Here is a 20,621-nt window from a genome sequence, read left to right on the forward strand (position 1 = left end):
AAATTGCCATACCAGAATCAATGTGTGACACAGCCTTTCTGTTGTGATCACAAAATATGATGAATGCTGCTGCCAAGGGCCATCCAACGGAAAGGCAGGGACCTTCAATACAGGCAGCTCTGCATCAAACCTTAGTAACAGTGTGTGACAAGTTTCAACTTATTTGGTGCAGTCATTTGGGTGTGAGCTATGGTTGAGAGAAGGGGTGTTTTAAAGTGTGAGTAAATCATCCTCCATCATGACAACGCTCCGTGTCACATATCGCTTCTGGTATACGGCAATTGCTGTCAAATAAAAACATTGCGGTGTGTCCTCATCCACCTTATTCACCAGCTCTGGCACAATGCGACTTCTGGCTCTTCCCCAAAGTCAAAATGATTCAGGACATCAAGGCAGCCATGACAGCGCAACTAAAGACACTCATGAAAGAGGACTTCCAGAACTGCTTCAGAAAGTGGCAAGAATGATGGAACAAGTATATTCGAAGTGAGGGGGAACATTATGAGGGAGATTAGTGGTAATGTGTCTTTTACTGTAACTTTTTTTTTTTTAATTTTAACGTTCACCATATTGTTTGATCACACCCCGTATGCATACACATGTTGTTTAGTGTATATGTGTGTTATGTATATGTATATCTCTACACATATTTCTTTATAGATATACATATATTCAATTACATGGCTAATTCAGGCAGGAAAGATAATTGTGGAATGCATGAGAAAATGAGGGATTGTGGTAGGATATTAAAATACCCAAGTACTTCAGTCGATTAGACTAGATGCTCTTGATCTTAAGATGGGTTGACAGGAAACAGAGTTTCAGGATATATATGGAGTTTGCCATTGACCTGTTCTTTTAGGTTGTTTAGGTAAACAACTTCTCTCATTTGGGTCAGAAACTCTAGTCTTACTTAAATAAAATCATGGATAAATTAATTTTATTATAGCCAGATGTTTCCCAGTAAAAGAACTCCTCATAGGTTTGTTGTGGGAAAAAATTCAAACTTTGTTCCAATTCAATATTCTGCATAAGTTTCTATAAAATATTCTATTTCTAAATAACATCAAGGTCATACATTTAGGATAGGCTGTTAAGCTTTGGTCCTGAAAGAAAAGGAAATGCGATCAAACATTTTATGGAGAATAAGTTAAGTATGAAATAAAAGTACAACCACCCCCACAAATACAGTATTTTACAAAAGGTAAGCACTCAATACATGTTGGATGGTTAAAGGGAGAAATGACTACATGGACGGACAAACAGAAGGATGACAAGACTGGGTTCTCTCTGGTCAGGTGTCTCAAGCTGGGCAGGGAAGGATTTTTCCTTTCTTAGAAATCAGTAACAGAGCTACTTAATGGGCCAGATGGAACTTCAATTGCACAGTGGCCAATGGGGCAACTAAGTTCTAGTTACAGAATGAGTGAACCAGATTACATATCCTTGATATAAAGTATAAAGAACTGAGGAGAGAGGGCATCAGACTTTACACAAACCCTTTGCAGAACTTAGAGTTAACACAGATTTTGAGCATGTTGTTTAGTTAATTTCCATCTGTCTCAAAACCCAACTACAGACTGAAAAGTACATGGAGTATTTTCTGATGCTGATTACCCCCAACAAACCTCCACCTGAGCCTTCATTTGTGGAGTTTTCAAAGCATTTTCAATATTTTATTCATTTTAATACTCACAGTACACTATTATGAATCCTTATTTTCAGATATTGAGGCTGGCATCAATAGATCCTGAAAAGTACCACTCATCGTGACCATTGTAAGTCAGAGGAACCAGATTCAGTCTTAGCTGAGAGACTATGACCCCTGTATGACAAATCTAATGGGTGACAAAGCCAGGATGATATCCAAAGAAGTCTGACTCAGTGGGTCATACACACTCTGTACACCACAGCAGCCATAAAGGACTAGGTGCTTACATACAAATTTTATCCAGTGAAATTTAAGTGACAAAATATATCAAATTACCTGAATAGACTTCGAGTAATTTTTTAAAGCCTGGGCCCGTGCCTTACAATTAAAGCATAGGCTTTTCTCTAAGTCAATATGAAGAGAAAAACTAGACATCTTGCATATTATTAACTATACATTCAAGCATAAAATATTCAATTAAAATCATTTTTGTCCGAGATTAAACTTCACTAAATCTGTAGATACGCTAATGTGGGGAGACTTAACCCCATACTTCAGATGTTGTTATGCAGATTAAATTACAGGGAAAAAGAAGGGTCAGAGTCTGTCAACATAGAAATGAAAACAATTTATTGAGTACCATGTGTATACCAGGCACAGGGATAGAAATTAAGAAAGCAAAAATAAGCAAGATGTTGGCTCTGCCCTGGGTGAGGTCATGAACTGGTTACAAAGAAACACAAGGAATAAAACAAAACAAATGCTATGATCAACATATGTACGGGGACAATAACTATATAATAGATGGTTATCTCGGTTTTAGAAGTTGAGACAGAACCGAAGGATTGCTATAATAGCTAATCCTTGAATTGAGTTGGATGGTTAATGGAGCAACAAATCCATCCAATAGGCCAAGGTCACAGTTTTAACCAGGTCCAACTGGATTTGAACCTGTGGTGAAAACCTTGGTCAATGAACCCTCCCTCGTCATGGTCAAAGACTCTCCGGTTAGCACTGGGCAACCTACCACTGTTTCAGATGAAATGGAGTGGGTGGATGATCCAAAAATCTCCCCATTCCAGGCAAAAGGAGGCAGAGTTAATGTGTTGGCAATAATAACAGCATTTTCATGTGCAAAGAACACCACATCTGGGTTCAGAATTACCAAATATGCACACACATTAAAACATCTGCATAGTAAGGTTCGTAGCACCTACACAGCTTGCCATGTGTTAAACCTTTCTCCACAGTCATCAGAGGTAAATGTAGTTTCTAAAAGCAATGCTTTTGAAATGAAAGAGTCAAACAAATGACATATGTCCCAAATTGGCTCAAGATTTACACAGTACTGTTTAAAAATAGGTAATTTGGGATTTTTTTATTCTTTGCTGGGTTTGGTTTGGTTTTTCTCAAAGCCGTGGCCTATGAACTTCATTCTTAGTCAGCAAAGAACTGATAGTTGCTACCAGGAAAACCAAAACTATAAAACGAACATAAAGATGCATGGCGATAGCTTATGGCACAGTGGAACCCTGACTCACATGATCACAGTTCACACCATTTTCCAAAACCCAGTGAAGTCACCATATCACAAGTAAGCTGTTCTCCTAAATCACACTGCACACTTCCAAATGGTTTCTTTGGGCTCAGAACTATTTGGTAAATGTGCCCGTTATTTGCTGTGAGACTAGCACTAAAAAGCAGATGGATGTTTACATAAGGTAGTTAATTCATGCTTGAAAGAGGCATGTTTCTCCTATAACAATCCCAGAGGCAGAGGCTGTAGAAGGGTGATGCTGAAAGATGTGACTAGTCCGCAACCCACTTAGCAACCCCTTATACTGACACCCAGGCTAACACTTGGAAGGAGCTAAATTTAAATAGTCAAACACAACAAAACATCAGTCTCGTTCAGTCTTGAGTACTCAGTTCAGGATGGGACCAGGGACCCTATGACTAGACTCTGCAGAGCAGGTTTGTTTTAACACAATTTGCGTTTAGCTCCTATTAAAATCTTTCTACTTTTCAGCCCATGCATTCCAGGTTGATTCGGGAAAAGTCATCACTATACTTACAAGTCATTGCCAACTTTAAATGCCAGTTTATTCCCAATCTCCAGGCTGGTTAGTCCCCACACAGGGGGATCGTCTGGCTCCTCTAGCAAGGATCAGATTCAGGGCAAACCCTGGCAATCACCACTATTGCTTTCTGCCCCTGTGTTTAACATATTGGGCCGACTTACTCTGCAGCAAACTTCTGTAAAAGGTGCGACTTCCTCCTCAGTGCAGAAAAACCACAGCCTGGGTTGCCCTAGAGCTGGTGACAGGTGCTAGATCCACCTGGAGCAGGATCTGAGGGCTCCCTCTGAGACCCTCATCAAGGTGCCCTCAGATTCATCCTTAAAATTAACCCAACCTCCCTAGAGCCAGGAGAATGGAGACGGAAAGTCAGGCTGACCTATCCAGGGTGGAATGTCAACTTCTGAGCTAGACTGAGAGCTGAGGTGACATTCCAGGGGAGCTCTCATTTACCACACTCACTTCTTGTTTCCCCTCGTCAACCAAAAAAGCATACAGAGTGGTACCTCGGTTTTCAAACATAATCCGTTCCGGAAGACTGTTTGAGTTCTGAAACATTCAAAAACAGCTGACAGCTAGGCCTCAGAATCTTGCACTCAGCAGAAGCTACAGGACATGTTCAACTTCAGAGGCATGTTCTAAAACCGAAGCATTTACTTCTGGGTTTATAGCATTCGTAAACTGAAATGTTTGTCAATGGAGACGTTTGAAAACCGGGGTACTACTGTATTCCTTAAGGAAAGGGAACTGTTCCAACAGTGGGAAAAAAGCTCAGGAGTTTAAGATAGAAACTTCAGGATCAAACAAAGAAAAGATAGCATCAGCTTTTTTATTAATTCAAAACATCTTATAGACACCCTCTAATGAATTCTGTCAATGTGTGAAGACAAGTCACACAGGTGGTAAGCAGGGTAAAACCAGTATTTGTCCATGGTGGGCTCCTTCTTTGGATGGAGAGTCTTTTGTGATCTTAAGACCCACAGAGCAAATCCATAATAATGCATTTTGCCGTCTGATGTTATGGATAAGAACACTATTTTAAGAAAAACCAGTCAGCTCACCTCCAGCAATCAACAAATTACACAAACAGAGATGCTGATTTCCCCTCCTGGGCCTTGGTCCAACAGACTATCAACTTGCTTAAATTTCACAAGAATTCCTGTCTTATCACTTCTATAAGTAGAACTAGGAAAAAGACAAGAGTGGGAAATGTGTGAGAGGAGGCAGAAGGAACTCAGCCTCCTGGTGTAATGAAAGTCTGTGTGGGGCCTCAGGGAAGCCACCGGGCTCAGTGGGGCAGGCGCCCACCTCTCTGAGCTTCAGACTGAAGTCTGAAAACAGCCCTGCTCAGTGCACAGAGCTGAGTCCACAGCTTTCTTTTCATCTCTGGTTATTGTCCATGATCTGGCAAAAAACAACCTGCATGATCATACACACAGTTTTAGTCTCAAGGAACTAGGAAGGAGACAAACAATAAAGCCAGATGAGAAAGAGGAAGAAATAAGCAGAATGGACTTGCCTAAAATGCAGCCCAAGTCATACAGCTGCCCAGCACACTCTGCTAACTCAGGTGGCAGCACAGGCCGTGGGACTAGAGTAGATGAGAAAAATCCTTCCAGATTAAAGGCCACCCCTCATGTGCTGGTTAACTCACTTGATTCCCATTTATTTAGAGGTGGGTCTAATGTAAGGCAACAATTTTACTTCCCACAGGGGCTACTTAGCTTATCGCAGAGAAAAATCTCCCCCAACTCCAGACTGCACTGCCCCCTGACCCCAGACAACTGGCATCCAGACATTTGCCACTTGCGCTGTAATGTGGGGCTGGGGCTGGGGAAGAGCAAGGACAGGGTACCTGCCCAGGAGAGCCTCCTTGTTAGTCCCTTCTGGCCAACCAGTCTTACACAGGCAGTAGAGCAAGTTTTCTGTGTAGTGGAACCTGCTGAATAATAATGGTAAACGGGCAGAAAAAAGACTGGCATGCAGAGGGTGCCGTGCCCAGACTTAGTCATGACCGAGTTACAGAGAAGGCATCTGTCTGTGGGGTCAGAGATCCCTTGCAGCAGAATTGCCTGAGGTACTTGTTAAAAATGCACATCCCTGGAGCCCCGGTGACTCTTACACCTGCCAGATTAAGAAAACCACCATCCTAAAAGCCACATTGTTACAAGGAAAACCTCTGGGTTTCATTTTTTCACCTGCGGTTTTAAACTTCCACTGCCCACACTGCCCTCTCTCTTGGAGAGAAACCAGGCCCCTCTTTCACTGTACTATTTTGTACCAAGTGTCCTTCTTTGTTCTAAACCAGTGTCTCAACCATTATTTTATTATCGTCCTCCCACCCCCACCCCACAAGGAGTCTTTTTAAACGTTTTTATCTGAATTGTCCTCCTGCCCCTGTGAAACGTTAATACCACAGATATACTGCACACCTGTTCTGTTTGGCGTGAAGGAGCCACAAAGCCACGTACTATCTAAGGCTTTTCCACCTTCCCCACCATACAGAACCAATTTCACCTCTCGGGAATGCATGCTCTAGACGCAGGGTTGCAAACAGGCTCAGCAAAGCAGCCAGGCTGCAGAGGGCTGGAGATGCGCCAGGACGAGGAGCTGAGGGGAAGCCAGAGGCAGTTCCAGATGACTACTCGCAGGTACACGCGCAGGCTGGGTGCAGCCAAATCTTTCCACATTTGGAAAGAACATGAAACATTTATATTTTTCTTCAGAAATGTCCTAATGTTTAAATGTTGGCAAGTAATTCAAAAAACATGGAAACACTAGGAAAGCTGAGTTTTTATATGCAAGCTGCTCAGTTGCAACTTCTGCTCTAGGAATGTTTAAAGAAAAAAATGAGAGAAGGGGGTCTAGGCCACCGTGTGTGTGGATGTGACCTCCCAGAAGCCCCAGCAAACCCTTCGCCCTGCTTCAGGCTACGTCACGGTGAGATTTAAGATCCAGAGGGCAGCCTTCATCAGGAATAACCCACAGTTTTTCACTAACCAGGTGTTGCTGGCTTTCTGGGGGGAAGTTTGGAAGAAAAAGCAGGGCTTTCATTCATCTTAACAACCAAACCGGTTTTGTAGTCGCTTTCTACCCCAGCCCATGCATATAGGTTCTCAGTGTCCTACACAGAGATATTCCCCAGTCCTGTTCCACCGTACACCACTCCACCCTCCCAAACCCTTGCAGGCTTTGCTCCTGCCTGCACCTGTGGCCATCCACATGCTGTTCCCACCAACCGGGATATAGCCCCTCCATTCTCTGAAAGCTGCCCAGTGGGTAAGAACCAGATGAATCCTCCCTCTTGTCTCCTTGCCCTTCTCTGTAATTTCCAGTATGGGTGTCGTAACATCAGTCCTCGTTTATGCTGTGCCGGGTATTTTTCTCTAATTTTTCTTTTTTGTAGTATTAGGCCCCAACCCCCTATAGACTGTAAACTCCATAGAGGCAGGAACCACCTATTCTATTGTTCATGCCCCCTCCCTCCACTCCTTGGGGCTCCCAGGAGTCACTTAAGAAATACTTACAGACTGATTGCAGTGGTTATACCACTTTTCAGTCTTTCCATAATGAAATTATGACTGATGACATGTAAAAACCTTACAGGATTTTTTAAAATGTGAAGATAATTCTATTGAGTCCATTGGCCCTGTAGTGACAGAATCTATTCATGAAGCTCCAAACCCCCCCAAATTTTAACATTTTTATTTAAACGTCCTTGAAAAACTGGCCCTTGGGATGCAAATATTTTTTTCAAGATAACGAACGTGTCGGTAGCCCTGAGCCCAGAAGAGTAGTGTTGTCCACCACTGTCCTTAGACAAGTACTCATATTTACTGAAATTGATGGGCTCCTGTGCAAAAGTAGGAAGAGAAAAACTTTTCACCGAAGTCCAAGGAATGAAGTGAAAAACAGTAGAGTCAGTTGCAGGGAGAGTGGCTTCACCCCAGGCAGAACCCAGCAGCACTCTGAAACCGTCTACCGTCCCCTCCCCATGCTGTCTCCAGCTAGCTGTGTGCTTTCATCCACCCAGGGATCAGTGGCGCCGGGCGGGAGAGTTTCATCCTCCAGCTGTTGTATCATTTCCCCAGATAAGTCCTAAATTGACCAAGTTATCTGGCACCAAAGGAGCCTTCCTGCAGTAGGCATTTTTTATTATGCGCCCTTTCAAGGGACAAAGGCATCTGTGTCAGTAATCTGCTGTGGGGTGGGGGGGTGTATATTATTCTCACAGCTTCATGAGCACGCTCTTCTGAAGAGTTCATGTGAACATAAGAAATTAGGCAACATTACCATCTGTTAGCCTGGGTGATCAGGTGAAGAAAAAACATAAAATACCCTATTTTCTGTAAGGGAATTTTTACCACTAACAATTCCAGTTAAGATATTTCAAATTGAAATATTTTTGCACAGTATTTGAACATATTTCTGGGCAAAATGGAGTTGCCTTTCCCATTGCAGGTGCCTTCCTGCACTGGCTACTTGTTAAGCCCTAAGGAACATGCTCTCATGTTGTGGAAATGGCAGTGTGAGACACCTGTGGTTTTATCTGGGATAGAAATGTCTCTCGAAGGATGCTTTGTGGAGGTGTAATGAGTTGACGATGGGGGCGTGGTTGCCTACCTGGGAGACAAAGAGAACATTCTGAAATGTTGGTTTCCCGTTGCTCTGCTGTTAAGAGAGCCACTGTCCTATAAACCATAAGAATGTGTGTTGACGTATTGATCCTATTTTTTAAAACCATCTCCACAGATCCTCAAACGGCAGCGGGTGAGGTGGATGGGGTTAATCTGGAGGAGATCCGAGAATTTGCCAAAGCTTTTAAAATCCGGCGCCTGTCCCTTGGCCTGACCCAGACTCAGGTGGGACAGGCTCTCAGTGCTACAGAGGGCCCCGCGTACAGCCAGTCAGCCATCTGCAGGTAACCCGCGCCCACATGCTGTCACCTCTCCTGGCCGGCCTGGGCCTCCTTTGTCCTTTCGGCTCAGCTTTTCTTCTTCGGGTGGGCAAAACTGGAGGGGTAACGTGCTGGGACTAAGTCTGGGGTGGCTATATGTTGGAATTAGTGGTGTTGATGGAAATGAAGATGCTAAAGCAGATTTGCAGGTCCTGGCTTGATAATTCCTGTCAACTCACGAAGAACTTCCAAGGCAGTCTTATTGGCAATACATGGCCTTGGGCCCAGCTTTCCTCCTGGACCCACGAACCTATGCAGCTGAGAGCCATTGTCTCCTGCCTGCAGAAAGGTGCCCTGAGCAAATGTAAAGCTGCCAGTCCCGATTGGCGTTAACACTCCCACTATTTCTGCCCAGGAGTATCTACCAGGGTTTCCCAAGAAAACACACCTTAAAAAGAAAATGAACCATCTTGTGATCTCAAAGGAATTTTTTAACTTGCCTTCTCAAACACAACTTTAAAAGCACATTTTTAAAACGAAGTAGCTGCTTTACATAGCTCAGAAAAGGGTAGTGGGAATCTGGCCTAACCTTGCTTAGCACCCCCAAAAATAAATAAATAAATGACAGAATCGGCCTTGGTTGTGTTCAAGTTGATCTGGGTCAAGCCGTGAGGAGACCCTGCGCATGCATGCGTGTGTGTGTGTGTGTGTGTGTGTATGTGTGTATGTATGTCTGTGTGTGTTGCACTAATCCCTTGTTTATGCATGAGGTAACAAAGGCAATTCTGTAAGAGCTTTTTCCTCTTGGGCAATGCCTTATGAGTTCTCCGCCATCAGGAAAAGCCAAGAAACCAACTCTAAACTCATTTAAGTGGATTTTGTTCTTGGTGATCCATGAAATGCTGTCTTTTTATCTGCTCTTTATACTTTTAATGTATTCCCCAAAGGACGGAAGTGTACTTTTCCTGCAGTTTAAGACTAAGGTTATAAATAACATCAGTATGGGGTAGTAGCTTGCAGCTCACATTTTGCTCAATGATTTTCCATAAAACCCATTGATTGTTGTTAAATACAAAAAGCGCCATAGGACTCTCACTTCTATGGCCTCCCCTACTGTTTTTTCTTATAAGATACCTCCCTGTAGAAAATAACCTTTATTCAGTCTATACAAGGATACTTCTGCTGGGAAATTTGTTTCAAGGCTTGTATATGTTATTCCAAACAACATGTACAGAAACATCAGCACTAACAAGCCACATCAATGATATGAATACTGTTGCGCCCTGTTGGGAAACATTAATTTTTTTTTCATCTTGACAGGCTTGTGATAAAAGCAGCCACAGGTTTTTAAGTTGTTGACAATTTGCTATTGTTGATAAAGTCTTCTTTGTCTTATTTTTAGTCCTAAAATCTGATTTGTTTTGGTTTTTTGGGTTTTTTTTTTGTTTGTTTAAGTGCTATCTAATGTGTTCACTAACACCAGTAGTGTTTCTTGGGCATTCCCAATCAAATACGTTGATTTCTATAGTCTTCCCCAGCAGAAGCCAAAAGAGCTATGGCTGAAATGAAAAGAGACCTTGGGAATTTACTATATAATAGAATATGCCAGATGCCTTGCTTTTTTGGCCTTTCTCTAGCTTCTAGAGTTTCAGTGAGGTAGTTTTAGGAGCAAACTACCAAGAAAAAAAAAAAGAAAGTCTTGAAAGAAACTAAGATGTGGCAATGGAACAATTCAAGTTCATTTAAAGGGTGGGAGGAATGTGCATTTGAGCCTGCACACCCAGCTGCCAGTTCTCCCTTCTTAGCTGCAGATTCCCAGGTACTGCGTTGATGAGCCCATTCTTATTAGAAACACAGAAGGGAAAAACAGCACCAATACACTGGGCATCCCCACCATAAGCTTTGTCCCCAGCCAGGGCGCTGTAAAGCCTGTTGTCATGCTAGTAAGAGTTTAAGCTTTAGGGCTTTTATAGTAAATAATGGTAAGATGTGGTATGTGGTAATTAACACGACAATGAGAGTTTTGGGGAAGCTTGCCACACATGTCAACCTCCTTAAATAACATTGAATGATTCATTCATTTTGTATTGAAAGCAAAATGTACTTCTTCCCTCTTTGACCGGTACTGGAAGTTAGGTTTTTTGAAACTAAACAAATAACTCCTTGAACTATGCTTGGAAGGGAATGCTATGGGAATCACATTAAAATTTGATACTATTTGCACTGCTTATCACAACATAAGATATCTAAAATACAGCGCCAAAAATAAGATTATGGCACATAAAGGAAGCTTATTCTTTTGTGTCCTTTTGCAAGCATCTTTATAAAACATACTCTGACTGACTAAAGCAGGTTCATTTTAGCTCTATGAAAACAGACTATTGTAATAAGACGTACTCTGCAGTCAGACGATTGTTTTTCAACAGCACTAAACTTTAAAAGAGAGAGGAGAATTCTGTGTATCCCAAGTTGTCATACTGGAGGGTTGTGAATTTGGATACAAATGAATGAAAGCAATTGGTACGTTTTCGTATTTCATTGAGAATGAGTATGAACTTGATACCAGGATGACCTCTTACAACACTCTATATAATTTTATTCGAGATGCTTCATATTTTTTTAAGTCAGTGTAGCAAAGAATTGCTGAAGGCAATTGATATACGGAAGACCTCATTTACAGCAATATAATATCATTCAAGTACAATTTGCAGATGTCACACATTAAACACAGCTTGATGCCCTATTATTACTGGACCGGGTTTGGAAGGCACACGTGGCCTTAGCACATCAGGAAGGAGTGTTCATAGTAACTACAATGTGTCCAGCTATTTGAGTCCAACAGTAAACTAGCAATGGGCCATGTTTTACCTGAAAAAGGAGCATGTTGCTAACTTACATATGGTGAAAATTGTTTGTTACCAGAGGGTGCGGTGGGGGAAAGAGAGAGACAGAGTGAGAGAAAGAGAAGACAGAGACAGAGAGATGTTAAAAATGAGACACAAAGAGATGAAAAGAGAGCCACGTAGAAACTTGTCCTAGTTGTCATAACTATTTTAACAGATGTACTATTTCTATAATAAAGTCAGTGTGTGTGGGGGGGGGGGAATTTAAGGAAAAGCAAATATGAAACATAAAAAGAATCATTTTAAATGAAAGAACATGACAGCTGTTGTCTTTGATGTCGCTTCCGAGTGTTAATTTTTGCCTTATTGTTTCTGAAGATTGGGGAAGTAGTGCTGGTATGATTAAAATCAAAGCTTAGATCTCAAGCGTTGACAGGAAAAAGATCTGCAAGTTGCTTTGTTTCCATTGTGATGGCCTGTGTGTGGTGCTGTGTCCACCTGCTCCCCAGCACCTGTGTGGGTGTGCTGGCTGCATGCACTGGCATGAAGCATGGGGAGGTGGGTGCTGGCCTGAGCGGGCGGCTACCTTGCAGCTGGCTGCTAATTTGGAGTGAATTCGCTCTGCCAGTCAGTCAGTCAGGCAGGCAGGCAGGCAGGCAGAAGCCCACCCTGGCAGAGGACTCAGTGTAAAACTGTTCTTTCTCAATTTTCCCCCCAGACACACCATCCTGAGAAGCCACTTTTTCCTACCACAGGAAGCCCAAGAGAACACTGTAGCTAGCAGTCTGACAGCCAAACTGAACCCTGGCCTTTTGTATCCTGCCAGGTTTGAAAAGCTGGACATCACCCCTAAAAGTGCCCAGAAGATCAAGCCGGTGCTTGAGCGGTGGATGGCTGAGGCTGAGGCCCGCCATCGAGCAGGTATGCAGAACCTGACCGACTTTATCGGGAGTGAACCGTCCAAAAAGCGCAAGCGGCGCACCTCCTTTACGCCCCAGGCCCTTGAGATCCTCAATGCCCACTTTGAGAAGAACACACACCCCTCGGGGCAGGAAATGACCGAAATTGCCGAGAAGCTAAACTATGACCGGGAAGTAGTTAGAGTTTGGTTCTGCAATAAGAGGCAAGCCCTGAAGAACACAATTAAACGCTTAAAACAGCACGAGCCAGCCTCGGCCCACCCCCTGCAGTCCTTAACAGACTCTCTGGAAGAAAACTCCTAAAGGGACGGCCACCAAGAATCAGAAGCAAAGTCCACAGAAATTAAACTCCACCCCTGGGACTCCACCAAAAACAGAAAGATTAATGAATTAAAAATAACATTTAAAAAATAGTCCCAGTCATCCTCCTTGTAAGTAAAAGACTAAGAAAACTACCAAGTGGACACAATGGTTTATACATGTCCATTGGTTCTCCAAAAGGAAAAAAAAAATTTTTTTTGGAAAATTTTTAAACAAGGAATACACCATACTGCAGGTGTGTGGTAGGATTATGCCCTCCCCCACCTATCTCCCCAAAGCCAGTTTTTTAAAGGACTTAAAGCGAACCAAATAACCACATACTTTTTTCTGTGTATTATGAAAATGTGAATACATTTCAAGGAAAAAGAAAAACAACTAAACCAAAAAAACAAACAAACAACAACAACAACAAAAACCAACAACAAAAACTTTTGTCTGTTCAAAGCGAATACAAGCCTGCCACCTGGAGGAGGGACTGCATTCTTTCAGGTTCTAAGTGCTGACTCACTATGAAACCTATTAACCAAAGTCAAAAACATGGCATTGCAAACGCGATCGTCAGTCTGCTCTTCTCTGCGTGTAAAGTTATGTTAAGAATTTTTACATTTGTACTTAACGAAAAACTAGAAAGCCCGATTTCTCCCATGTTTCCCATCTATTGTCACCACCTATGGGGTGGGTGCCATTGTTGAAGCCATTGCGTGAGGCTCACTATTAATTTTTATTTTGGGTGGACGGGGTTCCTTTTTCATTTCCTTCGGTATTTTGGGTGTGTTTTTTTGTTTTGTTTTTTGGAAGGGGGTGGGGAGGGCATCCTGGATCGTGTGCCAAAGCATTCATTGCTTTCTTCTCACTATGACTTGTGGGTTTGAGAAAAGAAAATGGAGCTTGCATTGCTCTTTTGTCCACCTCCCTCGTGTGTAGCCTCCAGGGTCTGCTGGAAGGCCCCAGAGTGGGAATGGTGTCTTTTCCACTCAGATCCCAGTGAAATGCAAGAGAGACTCCAAAATTACTAGGGCTTTGCTCAGTGAACTGTCAACACTGGCATAATCTGTAATTGTGCTCACTGTCCACACCAGAGCTTGGATTTTTCTCAGTCTGTTGGCCACGTACATGGAGAGCTGACCAAAACTAATTTTGTAATATAAACATAAGCTGCACATTTGGTTCAATACTTACATCTATGTTATGCTTCTGTGCAAAGCAATTTCTCTGAGAAGTCTGATAGCCAAAGAAATGTCTCAAGATTTCAGTCAAAATACACACATGGCATGCACACACCCATATATATACACATAACACAAAGAAAACAGACCAAAAAGAAAGAGAGTGACTGGATCTTGAAAGGCCACCATGTCTCCCGTTTTTTTCTGCTACTACTTTCATTCCAATAGCAATGGTAAACTTTTTTCAGGGGAGAGCAATTGTTCTTGGGATATATAAATGGAGCAGAAAGTTGGCAGACAAATTTAAACAACGAATTGGGCTCTGGGTTCTTGAGGAGAAAAGAAGTTTTAACAATGAAGTGCCTCCACTCAAAGGAAAGTATAGAAGTGGCTTATCTAACACGTCAGAATAGCCTTCACTACTAAATCTAAGGGATTGTTTCATTTGTCAAAACAAGCTGCTCAAAAGATCTGTGGGCCAAAATAACCTAATAAGCCAGAAGGAAAAGCTGAGATGGGGGGCTGGCTGTGCAAGTGAGCACTTGGAGCCTGTGGTTGGTGTTTTCCGCAGGTATAGGCAAAAGGTGTTCAGTCAAAGGAGCAGGCAAAAGAAAACCATCCATTTGCCTGCTGTTGAAATGTAAATATTCCTGAATAATTAATTAATAAGCATGCTCATGTACTATCTAGAAGTAAATTGTGAAAGAAAAAAGAGAAACTCCACCTCAAGTTGCCCAACTGATTAGAAATGCCATCTTCCCTCCCCGATGAGGGTTGAGTCTCTTCTTCTGGTGGCTCCTTTGCTGGTTGTGTGAACACAGTGGTATAATTGTCCTCTCCCCCCAGATGATTCATGCAGTGATCAGGGATCACCAGCAAGAAAACTCTAAAAGAAAACTCCTGGAAGTGGAACCAGTCGCTTGTACAGGTTTTTCCATTTTGCCAGTCTGATGCTAACTGGACCACAGCTAACTTCGCCTTCAATGCCAATGACATCATGGTACCCATTTGGCCACCTCAAAAACTGCACACAAACCAACAACCCAGAATTCCAAAGATGTATTGATTAAACAGATTTTGTGTTCTCCTAGGACCTGCTCCAAATTCCATCAAGAAAAGCTCCCAAAGAAGAGAAGTTAACAAGATAACATATGATGGATGCTAAATGTTTAAACATATGCCAGCAGCAATTTCATAAGGCCTGCTCAGTTCGGAGATCTATAATTGGGAGGGTATAACTAGGACAGTGAAGATATAAAATAAAAAAGGAGTCTTCCAGAATGAAATGAAAAAGAAATACATTTATCCCACAGTCGTAAAACCATTCATGTGCAGTGATTTTTTTTATAGTTTTATAATTTTGTATTGTTTTATAAATTATTTATAAGGTGTTGTAATGCTTCTTATATTAATTTTTTACAGATAAATTTTTTGCTACAAGGCATAAGAAGGTGCCTAAACAGATTCTTAGGAATATAAATTACACAGTATAACTCATAAGTCTTCGGGACCACACCTATTGCTTAATTTTATTATGACATTTCTTATTTCCATTTGTAAACAACCTCATATGCCAATAGCATTTAAGTGTCTTTTATGTTTTTATGAGCTAAAGGTTACGGTTGCCAGTAACAAAAAATAAAAGCCACTCGGGCATATGTGATTGTATTTCAAGCTTCAATATTTTCCTTACATGTTTTTAAATTATTGTTGTCTTCATTTTCTTCATTGTTTGATGAAAAACAGAAACGATTGATGTTATATTTTACACTTGTTTGTGGGGTTTTTTTTTTTTTAATCAAAAAACATTTTGAATAGTTGAGAGTTTTAATTGCATTGCAAGATTTTGATTTGCAATCACGGTCTTTATGTTGTAATCACATAATACACATACAAGCACACACACACACATACACACACACCCCACAAAAAAGAGATAACAAAAAAGCGAAAGGATCTAGAAAAAAAAATAAAAAAACAAGTAGAGGTGTATCAAAGAACTCAAGCTATAACCAAAAAGAAATTGTAAAATGCCTTTGCTCATCTTCTCTATGCTGGACCAAAGCTCAATATTTATAGGTATATGCACATTGTATAGATATGGCTAAATGTTGCTGACAATCTCGCAATACTAAACTGTTCGTATTTTAAGAAAAAAGAAAGAAATACAAACTGTTTATCAGTGTTTTACCTCAGCACTCTACTTGTACCCAGTTAATGAACAAGCTTAAGAAAAAAATGGAGAAAAAGGAAATTGATTTTCATTTCAATGTTTGACTGTAAAATCTGTTTGGATAACATTTTGTAATGAGCTTTTTTGTCGTGTGATTTGCTTGTCTTCAACTTGAGATTATGTGAAGCACATTTGTTTATTTATTGTTAAGAAAGTGATTTTTTTTTTTTGTCCTACGTGCTGTGATCTAGACTGGTCACCAGGGTCACTGATGAGATACCAAGAAGGAGCTGCTTCTCCATGCCTGGAGCAGGCAGTAGGAACAAGAGCAGGAACGCAGACTGGGTTGTTTTGAAAAATCATCATGATGATAAGTTGACATGATGGACTTGTGACCAAGAAGCCAAACTGGATATTTAAAAGCTCCTTACTTGCTCTGACATTGAAACCAAAGCTAATTTATCTGCACAGGTTGCTTAATGTTTAAGAAAAAACTGACAAAACTGTACTTAATCTAGAGCAATATCTGTATGGTCAGTAAAGCTGCACTTTGTGTATTTCTTAACAGCTTCAAATCTGTCACTTTTAATTTGTACCATAAAAAATAAAGAATTGTTTGACATGAGCTTCTAGGCTAACTGTGTTTTGAACTCAGATATTGCATTTGAATTGTAAGCATGTAAATAAGCATATGTCACGACCCTATATGTTAAGAAAAGGAAGGCGTTCGAGACAGACTGGTTAATATCATGATTATTTTAAATGAAATACTATATGAATTAGGCCTCCTTTGGTTGCAAGTAACAGGAATCCAACTGAAACTTGATTAAACAAAAAGAGACCATGCTGTTGGACTTGACTGGGAAGTCTGATTGTGGAGCTTGAGCACAGCTGGATATAGCGGTTCCAGGGATGTCATCAGCCTGTCCTGCTTCGTTTCCTTCTAGACAGATCCCAGACCTTGAGTCACACGCCGTCTCTAAGTTAAACACTCTGCTGGGGATGGTGTGCTTGAATCTGCCACTCAGGATCACAGACCCACCCGTCTGTGGTGGGGTTTGGGGCCGCATTAAACAACCCCTCAGGACATCAGGGATGAAGGACGTTGTCTCCATGAAAACTAGAAGACAGAAGATGAGAAACCGGAGTAGGCAGACAAAACCCACAGCCACCACAGTCTGCTGCGAACGCGCAGCTGTGTGCTGGGTGTTGCAGAGAATTCTGCTGGTAAAGAGGTTTTGCTGTTCTTAAGCAATGCCTGTCATTGCATGTTCTGGAAAATGTAGAATCTACGATTTAAAATGTGTTCCTGCTTGAAGTTTAATGTGGGTAGGAGGGCTAAGTTAATGTTGCTGTATAATTTACTAATTCCAAAGGAAGATAGGAACATTTTGCTAAAAATACCAGCAAAACAATTTTTTTTTACACTACAGTTACAATCTCCATACTTTTAGTAATCTTTAGCAAACAGTTTTTATGTTACATGGAGATCCATATATCAACTTGATGTTATAATTGATAAGAAGTGCTTTGGAGCAAGCAACAGGACCAAAAATCTGAGTGCCTGTACATTATAAATGGGCAAGGAAAGTGGCGAGGAAGCTCCCAGACTGACTTTCAGCAAAAAAGTGCTGGTGCTTCTGCCTTCATGGGTGGAGAAAGACAAAACAAAGTCATTTCCAAGCTTTCTTTCAATCTGAAATACTCTCAAAATATTCTGGGGAAAGGTCCTGCCTATGATACTATCTATTACTGTGAAATACAGAGGGTGCAAAAATTTTAAGAAAGGAAAAAACTGTACTAAAATTGTAATACTCAACATATACCAATAACAAAAGATAACAAGTCATATGTATACACTTTTTTGGCACTCCTGGTATGTTTGTCTTAGAAAACTCTAAAATGTCTTCTTTGAAAAAATAGCCATCATTTAAATTCAATAATTTCATATCCCACAAATATATGCTAAGCACTTCATATGTGCCAGAAGCTTCTGTGTGCTAGGGTGTCACGCAGGGTGTCAGGTAGGGTGTCCCCACGTAAGAACGGCAGATATGGTGAGGCCAAAAAGGAACACCCACGGAGCCATAAATAGGGGAGTCATACCACTATAGTCTCGCTGGCAGCTGGGTTGGAGACACAGGAGGCAGGAGCCACACAATTCTCAACCCTCACTGCGCCGCTTGCAGGCTCAGCCACCATCTTCTTGCTAGCCCCCATATTCTGTTCGCGTAGCCACAGCAGTTATATTGGTGTCCAATGGCTCACTGGTTATAGCTGACAGCCAACTAGCCACAGCTGATGGCCATCCAATCACAGTTGATGGCCATTTACTACCTGAACCAGCACTTTTCCACGTGAGGCCGAGAGCCTGGAAACTGCACTTCTGGCTCTGTCCCCACATAAGTACTCAAATAAACAAAATGAATCTTTGCCTTCAAGAAACTCATGTTCGTTGTGCAAAAACCAGTGATATTTCTCCAGAAATTAAAATCATCTCATGTTTCTCGTACTATAATGTTTCACAAATAAAATCAATTTCAGAACCAAAATGACAAGCAGTTCTGAGGCTGACTTCAAAACAGTAAATGAATGAGCGGGAAGAGCCGAGGCTTATAGGTTAATCACCGGTATCCATTTTAAATGATTCCAAAAGCTGTTTCAATATTAATTTTCCACTAAACCAACCACATAGACATAATCTATGTGGCAAGTGTGTCAGGACAATGGTTGATGAGTTTAATAAAAAATCTATGGTTGGAAAGAGTTCAAAAGCAGTCTGTCACAAAGTAGATGAAACGAGCTCCTCATGAACACACACATACAGGTCTGGGCTCCTCATCCATTGTTCTGCCCTTTGAAAGGAGTCCAAGCAAGTAGTACCGCTGACCCATTTGACTTATCTACTGTACCATGAGGAAAGTCATGGTGAGGGAAGAAGACAACATCTAAAAGGTTTTCAGTGTGTTGGATAAAAATCTCTCTAAAACATAAGCGACATCTCTGCTTTCTTAAAGCAGATTATGGACGTAATGCTTGATGGACTTTCTCCTTCTGTTTGCTTTATCCTTGTTAATGGCTCCATCCATCAGTCATCCAAAGCAGAACAGTCATCCTGATCCTTGTACACACACACACACACACACACACACACACACACACACACACCAAGTCACCAAAAGTCCTGGCAGCTGTGCCTCATAAACTCCTTTTGACTCTGTTTCCCGGTCTCCATCTTCTCCTCCCACCAACACCATTTGGTTTAAACCCACCCACTTCTCACCTGGACCACCATGATATGCTCCTCTTGGCCTCTCTACCCATCATATACTTACCACTAGAGAAATCATTCTAAAAAGCCAATATGAACATACCTCTCTTTTATTTAGAATCTCCCAATGCTTACCATTGCCTTCAAAATGAAAAGCAAATTCCAGCATAGCATACAGTCCCTTTCACGACCTGGCCCTTGTTTACTTCTAAAGCCTCATCTCTCATCAATTCCCAGTTCAAACAGTTGTATCCTGGTCTCACCAAGCTTCCTAAAATTTCTTCAGTGCCCAAAGCACTTTGGTACCTTCTGCTTGGAATGTCCATCCACGACACTGTTGACCTATTCAGTTTCTATTCATTCTTTAAGACTAAAATCTTTCCAATTCCACAAATAGTTATTGGACTCCTACTATGCACTGGGTATTGTTCTGCCTTCATTGTACCATGTAATGAATTTGCATATTTATCAGCCACCACTTTCATGTTACAAAATCACTGCCAGAGATCTCTGAATGACCCATGGAATTGGTATGTGGATAAGTGAAGTTTGGCAATATATTCTTTTAACTAGTTGTCATTTGTATGTGACAGATCTTCCTTGTCTAATATGAGTAACAATAATCTCATATTTGTATATTTTTCAAGCTTTTTCATGCACATCGCTTTATCTGCTGCTAACATAAGACCTTGGAGGTGAGATGATTTCTATTTTATAGATGAGAACTTGGTCATAGGCTTGACCAAAACCCCAGGGTTCATGAATAGAGCTGACATTTGAATATAGTATTCATCAAAGTGGATACACACTGAACCCCAGTGAAATAGCGTCTGACACCACCACGTCTTTGAATCGCCTGTGTAAAGTACAGTATCTGATGTATGGTACAGTTCAGGAAAGGCTTACTGTTGTTGATAATAAATCCCAATTATCTGATTACCGAGTCCACTAGCTGAATGTAGCCTGAATGATTAGTGCTTGGCAGAAATAGTAAAAGATACATAAAGGAAAACTAGAAATGCATATACGTGTTGTGCCCTTTCATTATCATTGTGAGTTAGGGCTCAGATAGACACACAGAGAGTGCCCATCATTCCAAAGGCAAAAAAGTCAAAACCATGAAAAAATGAAAGAGAAAGTCAGTGAGTCCTACAGGTTTTTTTCACTAATCCCATCAGCAAGTGAAGAACATGCAATGTGTGTAGAAACAGGAAGCTGGCCTGGGACCTAGACTGGTGGGTCAACCCCAGAACTTTCTCTAATACTCTCACGTCACTTTTATGAATTTCAGTTGTGCTCCC

At 41.4% G+C, this 20,621-nt stretch overlaps 1 protein-coding gene across 7 annotated transcripts in view; it reads left to right on the forward strand.

The window, feature by feature from the left end:
- POU6F2 (POU class 6 homeobox 2) overlaps window positions 1-16,674 on the forward strand; it is a 488,585-nt gene extending 471,911 nt beyond the window's left edge. For 5 of the 7 annotated variants that reach the window (XM_074340527.2, XM_074340525.2, XM_074340528.2 and 2 more), the window contains 2 exons: window positions 8,482-8,650; window positions 12,188-16,674. In XM_074340527.2, the coding sequence (XP_074196628.1) occupies window positions 8,482-8,650; window positions 12,188-12,692 (674 nt within the window). In that variant the 3' untranslated portion in view covers window positions 12,693-16,674. The remainder of the gene's footprint in view (window positions 1-8,481; window positions 8,651-12,187) is intronic. The other 2 variants (XM_074340526.2, XM_088797822.1) reach the window with 1 other exon arrangement.
- The last annotated feature ends 3,947 nt before the right edge of the window (window positions 16,675-20,621 follow it).

Source organism: Rhinolophus sinicus, chromosome 4 (assembly GCF_057876585.1).
Source record: "Rhinolophus sinicus isolate RSI-liver-muscle chromosome 4, RSI-T2T, whole genome shotgun sequence".
Classification (NCBI taxonomy): Eukaryota; Metazoa; Chordata; class Mammalia; order Chiroptera; family Rhinolophidae; genus Rhinolophus; species Rhinolophus sinicus.